Source organism: Neolamprologus brichardi, chromosome 14 (assembly GCF_056152115.1).
Source record: "Neolamprologus brichardi isolate AB-2024 chromosome 14, ASM5615211v1, whole genome shotgun sequence".
Lineage (NCBI taxonomy): Eukaryota > Metazoa > Chordata > Actinopteri > Cichliformes > Cichlidae > Neolamprologus > Neolamprologus brichardi.
Genome location: NC_142117.1, coordinates 15,101,249 through 15,124,087, shown reverse-complemented (window position 1 = coordinate 15,124,087; position 22,839 = coordinate 15,101,249). Strand labels below are relative to the sequence as shown.

General features: G+C 40.4%; 2 protein-coding genes across 3 annotated transcripts in view; one reads left to right on the top strand and one right to left on the bottom strand.

The window, feature by feature from the left end:
• veph1 (ventricular zone expressed PH domain-containing 1) overlaps positions 1-22,839 on the bottom strand; it is a 100,661-nt gene that overhangs the window by 60,814 nt on the left and 17,008 nt on the right. For both annotated transcript variants that reach the window (XM_087850876.1, XM_087850877.1), the window contains exon 5: positions 1,294-1,457. In XM_087850876.1, the coding sequence (XP_087707002.1) occupies positions 1,294-1,457 (164 nt within the window). The remainder of the gene's footprint in view (positions 1-1,293; positions 1,458-22,839) is intronic.
• ptx3a (pentraxin 3, long a) lies at positions 9,693-18,987 on the top strand. The gene is made up of 4 exons (XM_006799860.3): positions 9,693-10,033; positions 13,263-13,422; positions 13,789-14,225; positions 17,680-18,987. Exons 1-4 carry the CDS (start codon positions 9,898-9,900, stop codon positions 18,330-18,332), a joined length of 1,386 nt encoding a protein of 461 aa, XP_006799923.1. The 5' UTR covers positions 9,693-9,897; the 3' UTR covers positions 18,333-18,987.

The following is a 22,839-nucleotide window of genomic DNA, read 5'->3' as shown; positions in this document are numbered from 1 at the left end:
CGTAGCTGACAGCTGGTAACTGTGCAGGGGCGGATCTAGCAAAGTTTAGCCAGGGGGGCCGATAGGGCATGAACAGGGAAAAGGGGGCACAAAGACATACTTTTCTTTCTTATTCTCATTTAAAATGTCTAGCTTTTAATAAATAATTATCTGAATCTTAAACCAAAGTTTTAATCTGATGTAAAATATATAGAAGTCCATTACTGTATATAGTAACTGTTAAGTCTAATATACCCTAGTAAGCTATAGTACTTTTTCCTTTGGGAAGATACCATCTGTGCAGTCTGCAAGTCTGCAAAGATGTTGAATCTATTTAATTATTCTTGAAAAATAATTTAATTCTGTGCATTTTTTTTCCACACTGCATCAAATTAAAGTTGATTACGTTGATTAAGCATCATAAGGTGGGGGGGGTGGGGGGTGGTTCCCTTTTTTTTTTTGCTGGGAGTTTGCAACCCTATTAGTTAGGTTGCTTAATATTTCTGCTAAGTACTCTTTAAAATACCAGAATAGGAAGGATTGAGTAGGTTTAAGTTTATTAGATTGATCAGTATTGCTGAACTATGAAATATTTTGGGTGCAGTGTATTTTTTGCATACAGGTATAACAGAATAGCTTTAGTGTTGTTGTTTATTTAAACTTGAGTATGAACTTATACAAAATGCAGCAAGATATTAAAAAACAGTTTTATTGATTAAAAAACACACTATATCGGATTTATATCGGTATCGACAGATATCCAAATTTATGATATCGGTATCGGACATAAAAAAGTGTTATCGTGCCATCTCTAATTAATACTAGATATAGCATGTATATACTATGTTTAGGTGTCACTTGACTATGGATTCCTGAAACAGTCAGATCAAGGTCACTGAAGGTAGTGACCGGCAAAGCTTCAAGAAACCCAAAACACAGGCACTTAAATAAGCCTCACCAAGCACACAACTGAGGTTTCTACATGGTCTGAACTATGTGGTGGGAGGCATTTAAATGATGTAGAGGGCTGAACAAATTTATAATGCCACCTGTCGTAAAAACAAGAAAATAGAAACATTTTAGAAGTCTGTCACAACATTTTATATATATTATTATTGTAATTTTCACCGTGTTGGCTGCAAAGCGGTGACACAATGACTGAAATTTTAATATAAATTGCCGGTGAAGTAATAGTGGTATGAGCAGCCATAACTTAACAGAAAAAATAATCCAAATAATCCAAATGAAAGTGGATAGTTTGAATAGTTGGTTTCAAACACAGTAAATTGTTAATTTGTCAGCACAAAAACTCACAAGTGGATGTTGCTCAGCAACCATTTGAATAAGCCTGATCAGGTGTTGTTGCTCGGTGGATTCCAGCTGTGGCATCATGGCGCTGAGGTTGCCTAGGTGGTGGTGAATGGTGTCTGGTTGTTTGGGGTAGACTGAGGGCAGAACTCTCAACAGCATGTGGTTACCTGGTGGGGAAAGAGAAACACAGATGTTTTATTGAGCCCCAGAGACAACTTCAAAGCCTTTTACAAACAGATTCCACACAAAGTGGTCATTGTGTGAAACAAAAGGTCACTTTAAAAAAACTGCACTGAGCACCTGAACTCTTTTTTTAACATTTCCATGCATTTAAAGCGTGCTGAATTTGTGTTTTATCTTCACTAATCCCACAAACCTGAAAAGGATAGGTGGAAGAAAATGGATGGAAGGATCTTCTGTGGTTGGGTACCAGTACCCAAAATGTTCAGACCAGTTAAACACCATCAAATTACACACATATATTGAGCAGCTAAGCCTTAAGGCATAGGTGTCAAACTCCTGCCCGCGGGCCCATACCAAATTACTATTACAGCTGGCCTATTGGTATTATACAGCTAATATATATATATTGTTTAGTATTAAGCTTTGCTTGTTCCATATTCAGTTTTTCAGCAAAACGTGTTTGAGTCCATAAGAAAAGATTCATTCTTATATCTGGAGGAATAAATATATTTCAATAAATATTAGCGTTAGCCCGCGACTTTGTTCCAGTTTTGAATTTTGGCCCACTGTGTATTTGGGTTTGACACCCCTGCATTAAGGGGTCAGCTGCTCCTTTGCTTTTCCTATTAATCAAAATGTTAAGAAAACTTTTCAGGAAGAGAAAGAAGGTGAGAGAGAAGCAAAAAGCATTCTTTTGTTTACTTAGGAAAATAACACTGTGACAAAGTTTCTTTTGTCTGTTTCTCGCTCCTTGCTGTTTGCAGCAGGATGACCCAAACAAGGTCATTACAGAGTTAGAGGAGGCTGTTAGCTCGGTCTGGTCAGTGTCGCATTGGCACATTTATTACAGGAGGTGAAAAAGGTCATTTTTGCATTTTGTCATCCTGTCTGCAGAGATTTAGGTCTGACATGTTGTGTCCGAGCCTGTTTTATGTGCTTATTTCTGTGTTTGGAGAAGCAAAGATGTTGAGATTGATCAAAAAAAAGAAAAAGCATATTGTTTAAAACCTTTGTTTTTAAGTTGCCTTTGGCGTAGCTCTAATGCTATCCTCAGAAGACACACATCAGATTACCAGTCATGAGACAACATCTCTGTTTGGGAATGAAACTTTCATTCGTTGTCAGTACTCATGCAGTGATGCTGAGACAGCCAGTACTGACGCATGACTGGCAAAAAGGCATTTGCTGATCAGCAAAGAGCCCAAGAAAACCCACAGTATTACCCAACAGCCTTTGACTAACATATAAAACATCTTTAAATGATTCACATCAGTGAACAAAGACTCTTGTTTACAAATGGTAAACATTATGGGACATCTCAGGGTTCTGTACTACGGTTCTTGAGCATTACATAAAGCCAAAAGCCTGGTCACGTTGTGTTTAACTGTTGCAAACTATATAAATTGTATAAACTGCTTTTATGCTGATTTATAGTATTTGCAGAGCAGATGGACCAAATGAAATGGTCAGATTGGAGGAATAACTACTGGAGGAGGGCTTTAAGAAGTACTTTAACACTCCTGAGCTTAGCTAGCCTTAGCACACACACCGAACAAACAGTGGCACTGCCCAAACACGACAAAATTAATCTACCAGCAACTTAAGTTCATTAAAGCTCAGGTAAGCAAATCAAGACTCCTGCATCTCCTCTGGGCCCCATCAGGAGGCTTTGGCCAATCACAGGTGGTATCAGATCAAATCAGGTGAGATTTGCGGTTGGAGGTAAGATGTTAAGGAGCAGTGGCTTAAGCTGATTCCTCTTACCTGGCAGAGGTGTTTGTGAATGATGGGAGGGGCTTAGAACAGCCGAGGCAGAGCCACAGGAAAATTACACATTACACTAAAACCAGTATTAACCTATAAATCACTGTAACCACAGGCTGTCCACTCAAAAATGTTCAGCAGGTTTGACGTTGGAACAGACCAACAGAGAGGTCTGACTGTTCTGTGCAAATGGAAGATAATATTTATAAGACGGTCATTGGCTCTATTTATGCTCACTTCTCTTGCTTTAAATGTTGCCTACAATGTCCACTAATGTACACTAATGTAGACTATCACGCACAGGCCCTGTACTTTAAACACAAATCACCATAAAAAGAGACTGACACAGTTAGTGCACAGAAAGAGAGAGAGAGCTGGTAATAACCATAAAGCTGAGGCTGCAGCTTTTACGGGTCTTTTACAGGAATGTTAAAAGGCCGGAGGAGACAAGAGTCTGCCCAGAAACAGAGAATTTACACAGCTTACGTATTTGAGCCCCATATACTGTCAGACACACTTGCATTTATAAAAAGTCATTTGAAAAATAAAATGAGTGTTACTGTAAATTGTTGGATTTTTATGAAATATTTGGACAAGCAAACGTTTGACTCCTGACAACAGATCTGTTTGAACGACATCAGAAGAAAAATGAGCTTTGTCAGTAATTGTTTCCAATAAATAAGTATTTTTCTCCGGTGAATGCGAGTACACGCTTAGCATCAGAAGCTAATGTTTCCCTGTAGTCTCTGAAGCCCTGCTTAAGCATGTTGCAGGGGTTTCTTGTATATGTTGGCTGTTTGCTTCTATAGGGTGGCTGTAGCTCAGGAGGTAGAGCAGGTCATTCAATAACTGGAAGGTTGGTGGTTTAATCGCTGGCTGCTCCAGTCTCCATGCCAAAGAATCCTCGGGCAAGAAGCTGAACCCCAAGTCACACTTCACATCGGAGTATGAATGTTAGCTAGAAAGCACTTAGGTGTAGAAAAAGGTGATAGTGTGAATGAGACAAGTTATATAAAGTGTGTTATGTCCTCAAGTAGATTTGATTCGAAGTCACATGTTTTAGCTTTTTTGACTAAGACATTGATAACTAAACTATAAATATCTCTCTTAAAAAAATCTTAATAGATTTTCTAGTATGCTTAGCAGGTCAACTTCCACTTTAACTTCGATTTATGTGTGTGTGTGTGTGTGTGTGTGTGTGTGTGTGTGTGTGTGTGTGTGTGTGTGTGTGTGTGTTTGAGTGCTTGCATGTTTGCATACAATATCTGACCTTCATACCTTCATTCCAAACAACAGCTGACCTGACACTGTGACAAGCGCTCATGCACTGACCTTTGTTTTTTGTCTTTAGCAAACAAAGGTAACAGTTTTCTCTGACATTTTCACTGTGAAGTGTCATGTTTTCTAAATGTCACATCAGAATTACAAAACCTGTCCCTCAAAGATTTTTGTGTCCAAATTTACAGAGACATTCAACTTTGATTAAAAAGAAAGTAAAAAACAATAATAAAGCAGCTATTGTTTTTATGCATATTCTTTCTTGGGCTTAACTAAAATATAATACAGGCAGTTTTTAAGTACTACTAAAACAAGGGCACTCCAAATACCTGTCTTTTTTTTTAAAGCTTCAGTTGTAGTCTGGATGTCTCTGGTTTCTCTGCAGTCAGAGAGGACACAACACTGAGCATTACAGCTACATGTGACAGACTTGAAAAACGTTGCCTGGTTTGATGAGTGTCCGTTTCTGCTTTGACACTAAGATGGTAAAGCTGGCGTAAACATCACGACAACCCTTTGCAGCGCTTAAACACCACCAAAGGGTCTTGTTGTATTGTTGCTTACCATGTCTATCCTTTTCTGACCACATCTTCTGATGGCTGATTCCAGTAGGATAACACACCATGTCACAAAGCTCAGAACATCTCAGACTGGTTTCTTGAACATGACAATGAGTTCACTGTACTCAAATGGCCTCCACAGTGATCAGGGCAACAGAAAATTCAATAGAGCACGTTTGGATCGGGGAACGGGGATTTTCATCATGGATGTGCAGCCAATGAATCTGCAGCAACTGTGTGATGCTGTCATATCAATAAAGTCCAAAAAGGAATGTTTCCAGCACCTTGGTGAATCTGTGCCATCAAGAAGTAAGACAGCCATCAGTACTGGGTACCTAAGACATTGGTTGGAAAGTCCAAATGGATGGACAGGGCTCCATCAAACTCACGTTCATAAGAGCAACTGCTTACTGTCTGTGACACCACAATAAACTGCTAGGTGCATTTTTAGAGGAAAAAGCATTTAACAGGGGTATGAAAAAGTGCTAAATTTAGTTACAAAGTTTCTAAATTGGCATCAATAAGGTTAATAATGTGTCATGCTCACTGCTTCAAGAGAGAGGGATGTCCGGTGCACAGGTTCATATACAGAAAAATATCTAAATGAAAACTGAAAATTAAGCGGTGGTCTGGAGAGGTGTAAAGAAACTTGGATATAGAGCAAAACAACAGCACAGAAACCCTTTAGAGGAAACGGTCTCAGTCTGGTCTTATTTTCGGGGACACGGCAGACCATGCAAACTGAAACAGCTTGGGTAGTTGTAGCAGAGGCTTATAAGAGAATGGGTTTTCTCACAACTATGGATTTCTTAGTAGAAACGTTCCTCCACTGTTTACTTTCTGGCCCCGGATACATCTAGCCGGTGAGGAAAGTAAACATTCTCACGTGTTTTTGCAGAGATGTTTTTTGGTTCTTTTGGATTTTTCTCTATGTGAAAATGAGCAAAATCATCATGAAAATGTTATAAGTTTACAAACACGCAAACTCAGATGTGAATTATGCTGAAGAAAACAATTTGACTAAAAAAACAATTCCCTGACACTTCAAGACCAAAACCTCAAGAAGATCAAGAAGCATTCACATGAAAATGTGGGTTTAAATGAACTGAAGATGCGCCAGAAGTTCTGTGTTACATTTAAAAAGCTAGAAGGAGGTTTTCAGTGTCAGCTGACCTGCTGATTTATCTTAAGTATTGTGGATGAGTACATTCTCCACACATTAAACAATGCACATAATCTGACAAAGAAAAAAAGGAAGAAGAAGAAAACCCCCAGAACTTTTACAACAGGGAGGTTACTGCACGGGAGAAAACTGCAGAGACCAACGCAAACGATATCCAGAGGGATGTTTTTGGAGAGCTTTACGACTTTAACGTGTTTTCTGCAGCTTCCAAAGCACATTCCATGTACGCATGTCCAGCCTGTCATATTTCATGCTAATCGAACACTCTGAGGTGGGTGATGGGAGGTGAGAATCTGTCAAATCAAAATGCAAGAGAAATCAGATGAACTTCTCCCAGAAAGCCCATACATTTGAGAATGCGTATGTTTTTGTTGGATGAGCCAATACCACCCACCCCCATTACCCCCCAGCAGGGAAGGAAAAAAACACAGTTTAAAATATTCAAGCTCATATGACACATGACTGCACAGATGTCTGGAAGGGATTCAGTTACCCGAAAGTAAAGAAAAGACTGCGAAGGATTTTCATCACGTGTGCACAATGAATAAAAATGTTCAGTGGATACAATTGTTTTTATATCTAAATCATAAATGCTGATAGATACTAGCACAGCTGATAGATCGATTCTCGCTTTGAACTCTTTCTGTGGTATCGAGGATCTCCTCGGTGAAGCTTTCAGGCTGTTAAGACCCAAACTGCAATGTTTCTTTCTGCTGAGTCAGCGCTTAATGAAGTGCAGCGGGAAACACGTTGAACACATCTGTGTGGCTGATATTAAATATTCCCTTGGTGTAAAAGCTGTGTAACTAAGTCATACATAAACTATAAGTAAGTCATTTGTCACTGCAAGGATACAACTCATGCACGAGCACACCGTGAAGTCATTTCTTTGCTCGACTGTAAGACAAGCCTGTAAGATGTGTTTCCAGCTGGCTGAATTCCCAGCTGACGTGGCAGCTGTGAGGCAAAACATGGAAACATTTACAATACAAACACCCCCGAAACACAATAGAGCCTATATGAATGCTTCTTTTCTGAGTATAGAAGCATTCTGAAACATTAATTTGTTCTAAATTTTACTTAGTTTAATGATGCATTTGTTTAAGTTGGAGTCATTTAGTGTCAAACTACAGCAGGCATGTTAAAAGGGCGTCCTCAGGAGATGTGATACTGATCACTTTTGCGGTCTTTGTCCTGGTGGAAGAGAGGACCAGCTCTTTATCCTCTTGAGGGCGTGTGGGAGTTTGCCTGACCAGTCTGGATGTGCTATGTGACCACATCACCGAGTGTCCTATGAGGATGCAAGACTTCCTGTTCAGTCACTCTTGGGATAACCGCTCTGTCTTTTTGTGGATGATGTGGTTCTAAGCTTCATCATGAAATGACCTCTAGCTAGCACTGGATGACTTGGTAACTGAGTGTGAAGCAGCAGGAAGGAGAATCAGCACCTCCGAGCCTCAGGCCATGCTTCCTATGTTCCTCTCCACACGAGCTGTGGTTAGTGACCGAAAGAATGAGATCAAGGATACCAGCAGCTGAAATGAGTTTCCTCTGTAGGGTGGCTGGGCTCTCCTGTAGAGAGAGCATAAAGAAGCTGAGTCATTAGCAAAGGGCTCAGAGTAGATGACTTCTGGGCGCCTCCTAGGTGAGGCGTTTCAGGCATTCCCCGGGGCAGACCCAAGACATGCTGGGGTGATTCCTATCTCTCAGCTGGCTTGGGAATGCCTCAGTGTCCACCCTGGAAGTGCTGGAGTAAGTTGCAGATTTCAATAAGAATCCACACTTTAACCAGCTTTTCTCTGCTCTTTTCCATGTTTTGAGTTAGAAGCGACCCACGCTGTCCTCTCATGCTCTATACTCCAAGTTTTCACTTAAAATTATAGCAAATACACAGACACCCTTTAAGTGTGTTCACACCGTCTTTATTTAAAAAAGCAATTGAACACAATGTTGGGAAACAGTGTTTCACAGGTACAACAAACAGTGATATCACACTGTACTCGAGCTGAGCACACTTCAGCATAAATGAAAAAGAAGAGTGGAACTTGAGTGGACTGCATGATCACCTTCTGTGGCGTGAATTAGCAAATCATGGACAAGTATGTGGGAAAGACGACGTCCAAAGTGTTCTAGAAAAAGCTTAAAAAACATGATAATGGACTCAACAGTTTCAGCCATCGAGTACTAATGCAGAACTAATGAAGAGAGCCAGCTTTCACTAATCCTTTCCCACGCACCTCTCTCTGCGTTTCAGTGCACGAAGAGGCTGTTCCACCCTGATAACAAGTGGCCAAGTGTGCGTTTCAGTGGGCAATTTAGGGAAAGCAAACTAACACAATGGAAGAGAGGAATGGGCAGACAGAAAGTCGGAGGGAGGGGACCAGGATGAGAGTGAGATTATCCTAAAATCCCGTGAGGAAGTCATTGTTTCCATCCTCTTAAAATACACAAGCAAGCACAAACACACACGCACGCACGCACCAGCATGAGTATCTTCTTCTATCACACGGATGCACAGACAGTATATAAACACAAGTACAGGCGCACAGAAGCAGCGAGGCTCACAAATAAATAAATAAATGGATAGAAGCTGGAGAACAATAAACCCATTTAGAAACTTCTCCTGTCTGGGTTCCATTTAAACTTCACCCACTCACACCCACTCACAGCATCCCTGCATGGGGCAAATATCAGAAAGCTCTGTGTTCCCTGCTTCCTCCTCAACCCCTCTCCTTCCCTCTCCCTTAGTCACAGAAGCTCCCGTTATATCTGATTATGACACACACACAACCTCCAACGACGGATTACTCATCGTCTCACTGCAGTGCTTTCAGACTCCCTTTTATACTTACGAAAGCCAAATGTTTTCACAAGTATGGAGATTTAGAGAAACTTTCAGACGTTTCTTCACTCGCTCGGTGGATTTTCCCCATGTGTTTGATTGTTTATTTCTGCATTATGACCCTGATTAAGGGCCACAGGGCTTTAAATTTAAACTTACAATAGCAATTAGATTCAAAACAGTTAAAAGCTTGGGTTTAGACTTAGGTTAGTATGAAGGAGTAGACTGAATTGGCTTTTTTTTAATGCCGATTAGACACTCACCAAATAAAACACTCACATTCAACTGAAAAGTTTCAGTCGTTTAAAACCTGCCTGATCAACTGTGAGACTCGTCCACGATTAAATACGGGTTAAGGTCAGCAGGTCAGAGTTTATGTCCCTAAGTTCTCCTTCTCATAAAAATAGAAATGAGTACATGTGAGCCCGAGCAGCACCTTTCTCTCTATCGCCATACCAGTGGGCTTCCTGCCAAAGGATTGCTCAGCATTTACAAGACAGAACGAGAGAAGAGGTGGAGAGTCAGGGAGGGAGGAGGGGCAACATACAGTATGGGACTGTGGGGCTTAAAAAAGAGCAAAGGACCATGCAGCTCATGAAGAACGTGAGACAAACAGAAAGCAGCAGGACAGGCAGAGAAAGCAGACACACGCAGCTTATCTGACTCTAATTGGCCCATACAACACACACACACTTAGAGGAAAAAGCAGATAGAAAAACAGCACACACATTTATTGACTTTCACAGGAAAACAGACATTTTCTCTCTCACACACATTCAGGAGGAAGCAGCAGCAGCATGTTTCTGAGGCTCCTTCGGGCAGCGAGCCTGCTGTCGATGTGTTCGTGTCTGCCTTCTGACTACGAGGATGCTATCGAGCTCAACTACGGTCCCTCCTACTACAATGAAATCGCAGAGGAAGAGACGCCAGCACGTAAGTGTGGAAATGTGTGTGCATGTGTGAGTGCTCGGCCTGCACCTTTATCAAATCAAGACTCTCGGATGTATCGACCGCATTAATTGTCAAAAGCATGAAATTGAGTTTCTTTTTTTAGATTCATGTATGGATTGTGTGGAAAGTAAGACTGGGACACTAGTTTCCACAACACTTTTGTCTTTTGATGTATTGTGCATCAGCAACAAAAAAAATAGGAAGAAACTGTAGAATCAGATCGATGAGATAATCGAGGAGGAGGGTGAAAGAAGTTATGATGAAGAAGAGGTTAAAAAAGCAAATCTTTCACAGCTTGAGAAAAAACTGAAAATCCTCCACAAGTTGGTGTCTTTAAATAAATAAAGAAGGAAAAGAAAAGAAGAGCAGAGCAGAGATTAGAGATTAACATGTATGTGGTTTGTATAGTGTACAGGCAGCTGGCAGAGACAGAGTTTCTGTAAGAGTTTACAGCCACAATCAGCAGTCACCAACAGCAGAAACACTTTGGTATATCATTAGGAAATTCCTCTCTCAGCTGTCTTGGATGGCATTCAAGCGTGTGTGCGCGCACGCTCGTTTAGACCTGTATGTGTGGGATGAAAAGAGCGATGAATGAAAGGGAGAAAGTGCGGGTGAGTGTTTGTGTTTTTTAAGTGTCCAACTGGCCCTCCGCAGCTCGAATTTTGCATTTGTTAGCTGTTTAAAACCTGGCAGGAGGAGTAATTGCGGCACTAGCGGTTAACAGGCAGAAAATAGTCTGGGATATGATTAAAGAGGTAAATATTATACTGGGCGAAACAAATGTCTGAGAATAGTAAAACAAACAAACACAGTTTACAGCAGTAGAGGTGGGGGGGGGTTGTTTCGGCCCCCCAGAGAGGGTGCAAGAAGGAGAAAATCACGTGAGTTTGTGTGCAGGTCTGTGAGAGGTCAAAAAGCTGGAAGGAGACACAGATCACTGCTTCTGACCTGCTCAAATCTCTGAATCTCTGAGAGGAATTTGAATTAATGAGGCCACATGACAGGGGTCATGACACGGTAAATTTCAAAATGAATGACAGGCTAGAAAAATAACATGTAGCAGACGAGTGGACCAATTTGTTGAGTTATGCTTTGTTCAAACACACAGACACTGACTAGTTGTAAAAGGAGCCTACTACTGAGTACTGTCACTCAATATAGAAGCTTTTCAGTGCTCATTTCCTGTTGAATACTGCTTAAATGTGCAGTAATTTGAAGATTATTTCATTTTAAAAACTTACTCAATTTACTCAAGTTCACACAAGCTCAAGTTAGAGCTTTAACAAATGAAAACATACATAAAAATTCTTATTTATTTTCAATATTGTCAAGTTACTTATTGTCAGCAGATTAGACATGTGACCCACAGAGCTGACAATGAGCCTTCTAAAAAAAGAGGCTAGTTTTAAGCTAATATTATGCTAGCTAATTTGAAGCTTGAGTGTTCTGAAAAGAAATAAATCATATTTTCCATTGATAATCATCTCGATTACATTCTCACATCGTATGAGAGTTTATTCGCTAAGTATCCAGTGTCCAACAATGTTTGAATCACTTCAAAGAAACTTTCACTAACGCAAGCTAACAGCAGCTATCAGAGACTAATAGCAGCTAACAGTGGCTAGCACTGGCAAAAACAGCAGTGCTTACCAACAGAAAAGTTCAGGATATCCTTAACAACACACCTCACTGTTATCAAACAGAAGTGAGCTTTAATTACTTACTGACGCATATTGAAATCCTTTCACAAACTTTAACAGCCTTTAACAGAGCAAATAGACATGGACACCCAGCGTATTGACAGCTGAGGTAAACAGCAAACGCACAGCCTTCACTCTATGGATGAACAGCGGCTAGAGTTGTTTGTCCTACACTGGCTACCGTAGCTAGGATTTTGCACTTGAATCGGGAGGGGTAAGAAAACTGAATTCAGCTAAATGCAATCTGCAATCTACTGGCATCTAGTGGTGAGATTTTGCACATCGTACCTTTAAACAATTTTAAATATACATTTAGAGTAGATCATCGAGGTAACCACTGACATCTTTAAAAACTAGGCTCTATGCATCTAAAAGTTATTATTTTCACCCACTTACACTCTCTTGTACTAAAATCACTCAAAAACCAAGCTCAGCTCCCTTAGATTGAGAAGCCCCAGGGTCCAAAGTGCATGACCCTTATGTCTAATTGACTTTGAGCACTGAGAACAGGAAGCCAAAACAAACTGTGTAGCTCTGTAATATTACCCCTCTGGAATATGTCTGCAGGTATAAACAGAGGTCAAAAAGGCTCGACAGTTAACCAGAACAGCGTGTCTGATACAGTGACCTACATATTCTTACTCCTGGATTGTTTTATCCCCCTTTTCCATATGTTTCGGAATACTCATGCTATCTCTCCCAATGTTGTCAGCAGGTCTTGACCTTCCTTTTCAACCCCCCACACCGCCCAGCTTTCTCCTCATTCACAGCAGAAAACCCAATAAGCTCACAGGAAAAGCTCCTGCTTTGTGAGCTATTTGTCAGATTTCATTCTCACCCTCTTTCTCCCAACAACTTAACATCCTCTTCTGCGCTTTTACCATCTTCCTCCACCTATGCCCACTAATGCTTTTGTGGCAGTCAGCTATTCAAGCAGAATTAAATCCATTTCCTTCTTAAGATTGAAGTTGACCTTAAAGTTTCTGTTAAAGCTGGAAGAAAATTGGACATGAATTTAAACATATCCTGCATGCACACTTTCAAGCTACATCTGCAACTCCATCTGGCAAATAACTGCAGAAAGTAAAAGCTCAATTTTTTTCAGCTAAACAGACACTTTTTCTAAATAAAGGTCTGATACGTTAGTGATCTTTTTTCATATATTCAGCACTTTTCCTATATTGATACATAACTGATAATGGAGTAACTGAATTCTGTATTCTTAATTTTTTTCCCTGTCTTAGTGGCCTTACATATACATTAAGTATAAATGCACAATTTAAAAATAAGACGTGCAATTTCTCTGGACCTGTTCAATGACAAAGTTAATAAATCTTGATATGATTTCAGTAGAGTTCCTGAAGAGTAAATCTTAGATTCTTTTTGCAGGAAAAGTCCATCTGGATCTCTGTGGAGGCTCTAGAAGCTGTAGAAACCTGAATGAGTTTATCGTCTGTTGGATGTTTAAACGTTTCTCTTTTTCTTCTTTTTACCTTCCCTCTTTGCAGCCACACCAACTTCAGCCCCCTGCAGTTCTTCAGAACTGACCAAATGGGACAAGATGTTCTCCATGTTGGAGAACAGTCAAATGAGGGAGAACATGCTGCTTCAGTATGCCGATGATATCATCAAGGTGGAGATGGGGTCACTGCGCAGTGAAATGTTAAGGTCGGTTGTAAGACTGAGAAGTCATGCAATCAGCATCAGGTCACCATGGTTGAAGATGAGCAGAAGAGAAATGATTGTTTGTGATTAAGCCAAAGACAATTCAAGGTCGCAGCAACCTAGACAGGACTAAAAATGTAATCAGATTGAATCTTTTCATCACTTTGCTTAAAAAAAGCAAAGTGATGAAATGCCCATCGCCTCATTAATGTAGCTCTGCTTCAGAACAAAACCCTGAACTGATCAGGTTCAAATTAATTTAGCAGATTTCTCAGCAACTATAGCAAATTCCTGGTCTGCACATGTTTAAACCTCTTCAGCTGAAAGGGTTCAAATCACTCATTTTGATTCTTGGTTCTATATTGTCAGGTTTGTAGCTCAGTATGGTGGGTCCTGTGGGGCGGCGGTGGAGAATGCAGGAAGAAGGATGGAAATGCAGCTGGACAGCCGTCTCAGAGAGACTCTGGAGCTCCTCAAACTCAGACATCGGGATTCTCCCGCGGCTGCTGCAGGGAATTCCATTGGGAATTCCAACCAGCTGGAGACAATGCTACATGAGCTTCTCTCTGCAGCACAAACACAAGCATCCAGACTTTCCAAGCTGGAGACCAGCTGCTTTAGCAGCCCAGGAGGGATGAATACCAAGGCAGGATTTCATCCTCTGAGGGGTGGAGAGCAGGGGCACCATGAGCAAGAAGTCACAACAACAGAGGCCACTTTAGAAATGGTGCTGGCTGCACTGCAAGAAGTGAAGGTGGAGATGGAGGAAGCCCTGAGATCATCGAGGCAAAGATTCTTGCCTGCAGGTATAACACTGACCTTAATATCAACCATCCCTATCTGTCTTAAACTGTGATTTCCTGTTATTTCCATTTGTGTTCATAGCTCTGAAACAACACCCTGCTTAATTTTTTTCTGTATTAATTCATTCTGGAAATAAGAGATTCAGCTAAAGCTGTTTGCACCGGGAGATACTTACAAGTATTTGTAGAAATTTACAAGTACGATTACACTCAAGTAAAAACATGAAAAGATGATAACAAAGAAAAGCTTCGGACAAAACTCCTCATGGGTAATGAACCCTTATTGTAAATTGTTAGCAGAGTTAACTGGCTTCCCTGAAATTAGCACTGACTAATAAATATAAGATTAGGCTCAGCAAATTTACCTCAGGAAACTTGCAGCAGAGTATCACTGATATCAGTACAACAACTTTATTTCCTAGAATATATCAAATGAAAGCCACAAAAGGGCTAAATTATACTCTTCATCTTATGCATGCACTTGTACACAAAATTATAAATCTGGCCTAAACAGTGAACAGAGGGAGGTGTAATCATTAGCCAGTTGCCGCAAAAACCACACCAAAAGAACCCTGGGAAAGTAGAACCAGATGGAAACCATCATGAGCGCACACAAACACAGAATGGATTTTTTCCCTATTATATTCTGAGTGGCTGAGGGCTGGGGTAAGAACAACAGAGAGAACAGGAGAGAGAGAGAAAAATCTTGAGTTAAAAACTCAAAACTTAGAATGGAAAATGAGAGATGTTACGTTGTGTAATGTGCAAAATGTGCACAGTTCAGAACACATTTTCTCTTGCACACAATCAGAGCTGCAGAGTATCAAGCTCATCCTGATCAAACACCTGTGAGCTCTTCCTTTATGGAATAACTGTGAGCTTAAACAGGATTGTTTTATGCACACAGGATATACCGGAAACATTATGCAAACAACAGGAAATGATCCATAAACACAACTAGGAGTTTATATGCTTAAGCAGCAGGCAGAGCAAACACTGACTTGTATATTAGGAGTTAGGGTTAGTTAATGGGACTTACCAGATTGTTAGACAAAACTTTACCAGGATGTTTTCTTTGTTGCTCACAGCTGATTGTTGGGAGTATTTTTAAACAGTGTGTATTTAGTTACTTATTCCCCAACTAGGAGACTTATAAGATAAGATAAGATGACCTTTATTAGTCCCACAGGTGGGAAATTTGTTTTGTTACAGCAAAAGTGCAAAGTTATGTAGCAGAAATTAGAAAACACTGGAATGCAATAAAATAAAATACTATATACAATAGAATAAAATCGAATAAAATTATCTGGATTTATCAGGACCAAATTAGAAAACCCAATCTTAATTTTCTACAAGTTGGACAGGAGATACAGAGACGCTAAGTCTGTAAGCCAGTTAAATCATTATTGCACATAAACAGTGATGACTTAGTTTCAAAGCGATGAAAATCAGGAAATCATAAACGGTTAATTTTATGATTTCATATAAGCTAAATAACTATAAATGGCTATTTCTAAAAAACACTCGGATGCTAGACGGGATCTAACCACCCTGCTACACCCCCACCCCCACCTCACACCAACTCCAATAATTCAAAGCTGGCAATGGTGACAATGTGCAGTTACACTCCATTATGTAACGCAGACCAAATTGCCTAAAAGGCTTCAGTCAAAGGTGGTCTACACATATGCCACACACAGGTTTTCTCTATTTCACATGCCAAAAAAGTAACCAACAAAAGTTGGTTTGACATTACAGTGTCAAACAGTGAGAGAGTGACTTTGAGAGAGTGTGTGTTTGAATGAGTAAAAACAGAGAGGAATGAGGGGAAAAGGCGATGACACAAAGCATAAAAAAAGCACGAACCAGATGACCCAGAGAGCTGTGTGTCTGTGCGTGAGGTGGCGGGACAGGAAAAAACTGCCAGTGATTCATGATCTCATCACCTGACCAGTAACTGAACTCTGACTGTGTCACATTCAATCACGCTCACGCTGCCACCTATTTCAGCCTTCACTTCATGAACACTTCATATACCGTGGTACAACAACAGTAGAGGCAGCCCCAGTAAAACCACAGGGACCCAGTAACCTCAAGATAGTAATCTGACTTACTTAATTAATCTAGCTTTAGATTTCAATTTATTTTTATTTTATATTTATCTCTGTAGGACTCCGTTAGTCTGTGTAGGAGATCAGGTCTTATGATGTAAAGTGGAACTCTGCAAGGGTAAATTTCAGGCCCATTATTCTCCTTTTTCCCCATCATACCAAATCACACATGGACAGAGCCCTGAGGGTCATCTGTTTGTTGTGCTTCATTTCATGTTCTTTCCCCTCTTTTGCTCCGTTTCTGCTCCTTCAAACATGTTCTCCTGCAAACACTTTCAACCTGTTTTCAACCTGCTGTGAAGCACTTTGTGGCTTTTATCCTGTGAAAAGTGCTATATAAATAAATTGATTTGATTTGATTTGATTTGATTTGTTGGGTAATTTTGTGGAACGCACCCTCGCAACGGCCTCTGGGAATTTAAACCGATCCAGATCGGCACCAAATTATAGTGGTTTCCTCGCTTCTCTGCCAAGTTCAGTCAAATTTGGCTTCAAATTCTGCATGTAATCCTGCCAAAAGACAGACAAACAATAAAAATGTAATGCCGCTTGCTGAGCTACCATTGTCTTTTCACTGTCATCATAGGTTATGCCCAACAAAATCTTTTTTTCATGAGTAACAACAAATTGACGTCCAATTTTGGCACGATCTGATATCCTCGTGTTAGTGTTGTTCCCAGATCATCATACTAAAGGTTGTTCCAGGATCAACATTGCAAGTGACCAATCAGAATGTTGTGATGTCATACTTTTGCGACTTCGGGAAAACACCGGCGTAAAACAAAAAACTGTACTTAAGCTGCGAGAAACCGCCTTTGTCCGCCGATCAACGGACCCTAACCCTGACCCTAACCCTTTAATAAACGCTAAGCAGAATTGATATTGTCCCTGCAACATTGGAATTTCATAAATGCACGAATGGGTTGGTGCGCAAAAGAATAACGTCACAATAATGTGATTGATCACTTGCAATGTTGAACCTGGAACAACATTTTCATGATGATCTGGGAACAACACCAACACGAGGATATCAGATCATTTTGGGCCGTCACAGTTAAATGAAAAAGAAAACTTTGTAATGATCATATTAAATTCTCTAAACTGAACCACTATTTTCATGCAGCCGGGGGTAAAATATCTAGAATTTATTGTAATTTGTAGATTTTACCAAAAATTACAGGCATCCTTTCTTACAAAATTTAAAATTATACTATTTCTGTGTAAACAGGAGGATTTATTATTGCTGGATGAGTGCTTGAGTACCATATATGGCATAACTTGCAATTGTCAGGTCATGACCCATTTTTTTTTAGTAGCCCTGATCATCTTATCTTCCTGTTGGCTAGGTTGTGAGATGGCCCTCCTCTTCCCAATGCGTTCCAGTCGAATCTACACCTCTATCATACCAGATGTCCCCGTCTCCCTGTCCTCCTTCACTGTCTGCATGTGGTTCAAACCAACCAGCATCTCCAACAAAACCGTGCTGTTCACCTATGGAAACCGCCGCAATCCATATGAGATCCAGCTGCTGCTCAAGCGGAACGCTGCCCTCTTCACCATCGGAGGAGAAGCTCACCTGGTGGAGGCACGGGGAGTGGTGAACCCAGGGCGGTGGACCCACTTGTGTGGGGCTTGGTCCTCAGAGCAGGGCCTGGCCTCCCTATGGGCGGATGGCGTGAAGGTAGCGTCCACTCCCGGAGTGGCCGAAGGACACGTCTTACCCGACGGCGGCTCCCTCCAGCTGGGTCAGGAAAGGAACGGCTGCTGTCCTCCGTCCTTAAGCAGCGGGAGCAGCGTGGCAGGGTTTGAGGTGGGATTCGACTCTAAGCTGGCATTTGCGGGGAAGATGACGGGGGTGAACATGTGGGACCAAGTGCTGTCAGAGGACAAGATCTCCCAGCTGTCTTTGCGGGAAGGCCATGGCTGTGAGCAGAGCGGGAACATAGTGGCGTGGGGTGTAACGGAGATGGTGCCGCACGGAGGCGCTCAGTTCATCTAATAGTGCATACTCTTCACTATAATCATCATTTCCACAACATTGTAAGAGTTAAATGCTCAAAGTGAAAAGACTTACAGCTGCTTTTATCATCTTTCTTCCTATAATTAAGCGTTTTCATTGTTTCATTGTAGCAGAGACCACAATTTTCCTCCTCATCTCACTTTTTATTACTGTAACTGCTAATACTGCAGTTTTGAACTTTGGGCATGTTCAAATAAGACAAAATCAATGCTGTGAGAGACTTAAGTTTACTTTTTTCACCAAGCCTTTTGGACTGAGACAGTAATCACACACAAAAAAAACACTCTGATGCACAGTCGTCTTAGAAAACGTGTAGTTTCGCCGAGAACGTGCTGCAAGCAGTTTTTACCAAAGACTCAATTAGAGTGCAAGAAAGACAAAGAGTCTATTGTGAAAGTAAACGGGTTCTGAGCCAGTAAACAGAGTAATCACCAGACAGCCACGCAGCACAAGTAAAAGAGGGGTCTCTGACTATTACAAGTGATTATCTTGTATTGCACAACATGTGTTTTTTAGAGTACCAAAGCATTTTTCATCTTTCTGTTGAGATGGCGAGTGCAGTTCATCAAAACATGCAAAAGAAAAAAAAAGAAAAAAAGAAAAAAAAAGAAACCCAAACAGAGCAAAATGTTCTCCTTTTTTTTTTTTTTTTTAGCATTTTAACTATTAATGTAACAGAAAAGACATTTGCTTTTATACCTTTTAAGTTTTGTGGGTACAATTAGCCATGTAATCCAACCCCATTACAATCAAAAGCACAGGGATCATACTGTTACCTGTGACTGAAAACTGCTGTACTTGTTTTAAGCATGACTGACTGTTAACTACAAATGTGCTTTTTTTTAACTAGCTTACTATTTTTTTTATTGCCATAAACTTTTCTTTGAAAGCTTTGAAAGAATTTCCAAACAATATATTTCTAAATTTGTACTCAGTGTTTACATTCATACGAGTTATGTAACTCCTGTTTTGCTTTTGTTTGTTTTTTTTGTCAGTGCATAGTTGTCATTTAAGTAGAAGGTAAAGTTTTCTTTTGATCCTGCATAAAGTAAGAAGAGTAAAACTGTTGAATTTGCCATGTGAGGTGTGATAAAAGGATAATGTTTACACAGTCTTTTATGAACTAACTTGTCTTGTATTATACTGTAAATTGTTTTTATTATTGTGAAAATGTAAAACTGAATGTATTTTGTACATAAATATATTTTTCATAACAGGACTAGATTAAATAAGTGAGGTATGAATAAAAAAGTATCCGCTGTCCTAAATGAGGAGTGTTTATGTATTTTTTTCAAAATTTAAAATATTCAATTTTGACAAGATTTCCAACACCACTCCGTACGTATGACAAACCCTCCACCGTGTTTTACAGATGGCTGTAGACACTCACTGTTGTATTTCTCTCCTGAACTCCTCTTTACATACTGACAATGATTTGAATCAGAAATTTTAAATCTGGATTCATCGTCAACAGAACCTTTGAGTGATTTTCAGTCCAGTTCTTGAGTAATGTGGCATATTTCAGCATTTCCTTCCTGTTTCCCTTCCGTAAGAACTACTTCTTGACAGCCGTCCTTCCACTGAGATGATGTCTGATGAGGCTTCAGCGAACAGTAGACAATCAGCTGAAGGGCAGATCCATCTCTGAGGGTCTGTGTCGGGACTTTGTTGGATTTATTTCTATTTTTGTAAGTACATGGATTTCAGATACTGTTCATCTGCTATAGATAGTTTTTCTTAGATCTGCCACTTCCCCTTTAGTGTTCCACTTCTTCAGCTTCCTCAAACTTTTTATGCACACACTGCACAACGTGCTGAGATGTGCCAAAGTTAACAGCTGTTTGGGAATCTCTTTATGTCTGCTCACTGTTGACATTGTTCACATATTCAGCTAAAGAAATGGGAACAAATTAAATGTTTTTGTAACAAATTTATTGAGGATACTGTTTAAATTTGGTTCTTTGCTATGTTGTTTGAATGAAACTCAATGCCGTTTTTTTAAATTTATCTGGTGCAAAATCACAACAAAAGTTGCATCAAGGCATTTTATAGTGTAAGGTACACACACTGGTTCATCCCTTGAGTTAGGTGTCTTTTTATGCTTTTTAGGTCAGTGTGAAGCGGCTTGAAAAATATTCCTCTGAAAAGTGTGAGGTACAAGGAAAAAACAGACAATTACAATTTTAAAAGACTTCACGAAGCCCGGAGAAGTATCGCTCAAGACCACTTAAAAATATAACAAGACAAATTGCCTCCTTGGAAGCAAAACATAAAGAAATAAGGGGCGGCCCGAAACTTTTGCACAGCACTCGATGTCACAACCACACTTTTGCAAATTATACTGTATATAATCTCTTGCTGATTAAAATTGATTCAGTGATGTCTGTGACTGTGGGGAAATTGTCTGCAGACTTTCTGCAGCTCACATATGCTTACAGTTTACTGCTGCACATCCTGCTTGGACCCACAGTTTCTTCCCGCAGCTACAACCTCTGTGTAACTGTGACCTGTTACAGAATCACCTTCCACATTCACTCACATACATTTCACCGAGTCTTCACTCACTTTTCTCGCCCTGTCATGTATTAACCTTACAGTCCAAGGTAGAGCCAAAACGGACACGCAGCTTTGATAGATAGACGACAGATTCCAAGCCTCTCTGCTAACTTAAGGTTTTACTCAGAGATTGAAAGAACCCTTGGCTCTAAACCCCTGTGGGGCCAAACAGTGAGTGCGTGTGAGACTGCTGTAGCTATAAAACCTTCACCCGGTATCCTGCTGTTGGTTTCCTGTAACTAGGAATCACACACACATGCTTATTAAGCATGGAACTCACTATAAGACAGAAACTCAACATGCACCACCAAGGACAAGACGAAGGAGAAGAAGAAAATATCGCATGTGGCAACAGACGCACATGCATGCACAGCCATGCTCAACTGCACACGCATGTTGGCGTCCAGGTTTCAGAACAAAGGTTCGCAGGCTTGTGGCTTGTTAAAGACGTCAACATGAGGTTTAAATGGTTACAGTACAGCACATTTAGAAGGTGCTCAAACTTGGAAACTGCCATGGTTACATTAAAAAGTGCAGAATGAAAGATAAATGTGAACTTGCTACAAATTTTTAAAAAAGCCTTCGAGCAGGACTTGCTCACTTTCATCTGGTTTCTCATTCCAGATTCAATATCAGTCGGTCGATCCCCGTTGAGCTGGATTACAGCCACCGGACTACTTAAGTGTACAGAACTTTCAAACTCTCGTGTTTTCTGTCTCTTTTATTTCCCTTTTCTCTGCTTCTTTGTGAGCCCACAAAGAAGGCTAGGTATTCGTGTGCACTTTCATGTCCAGTAGTGTAGTAAAAGGTGATGACTTTGAGGGTGTCGTGTATCTAGTGGAAAGAAATGTTAGCGTTATATTTTTAAAACAGCCGTTACATACATGCATCTCTGGAGGGGCCGGCAATCAGGAACTCGATACATGCGGAGACTACAGAGTGCAAATGTTGAAGTGAAAAAGCATTACAGTGACACTGAGGTATTATTATTACCTTCCCTAATTTATCAGATTCATAAGTCTGACTGTGATGTAATACTCTGCGAGGGCCGACGACTCAAACAGCCAGAATCCTGGGATGATATGTAGAAAAATCCAAATGTGAGTAAACCACAGTTAAGTGTAATAGCACATTGAGCATATTGTTTGTAGCATGAATCCCTGTATTTTTCACTATTTTCAACTGCGTAACAGTGCATGTCTGTATTTGCAAGTTGTTGCTTTTATTCCATTCCTTTGTGCTTTAGGTGATTGGATGTGATGAAAGCATTTTGTAGGGAAAAGTTGTTTATTTAGTCAACATTTAGCAGGAGTTACTTCAACCTTAAGTCTTTTTGGCAGCTTCTCTTTTCTTCCCCCTCGTATTTCATGTATCCAAATGAAAATAAAAAGACATCCCTTTTTTCTCTTTTTGTTAAGAAACCAGTTACACATTTATGGACTATGGGTGCTAATTGTCTTGCATCTATAATTAAAGCCTAAATCTGGTAAAAACTCACCTGGAAAACCAGACAGTGAGGAAATAATCTGTTTCATGTGCTGAGCTGCTGGCAGAAAAGTGGGAGCATCGAGCACCACTGTGGTGGGCATCCCACTGTGGTACAGTATGAGGTGATTAGTGTGTGTGTGTGTTTGCACGTGAGGTTATAGGTTCAACATGTTCCCAGAGGCACTGACTGATTCACATAAAAAAAACATAACAGCACATCCAAATACATATACTCAGGCCCTCCCTGTATTATCCTATGATCATGTGTGTGTGTGTGTGTGTGTGAGAGAGAGCATGTGTGCCTCAGGGTAAACAGATCTCCATTAAGCAGGGCTGACTATGGACCCTGGACCTTTAGGGACCTCACTAATGAGCAACATGTATGTTAAAAAGGGGTTAAAAGGGCTTCAAAAAAACATAGTGGGCATAGCCTTCTGTAACC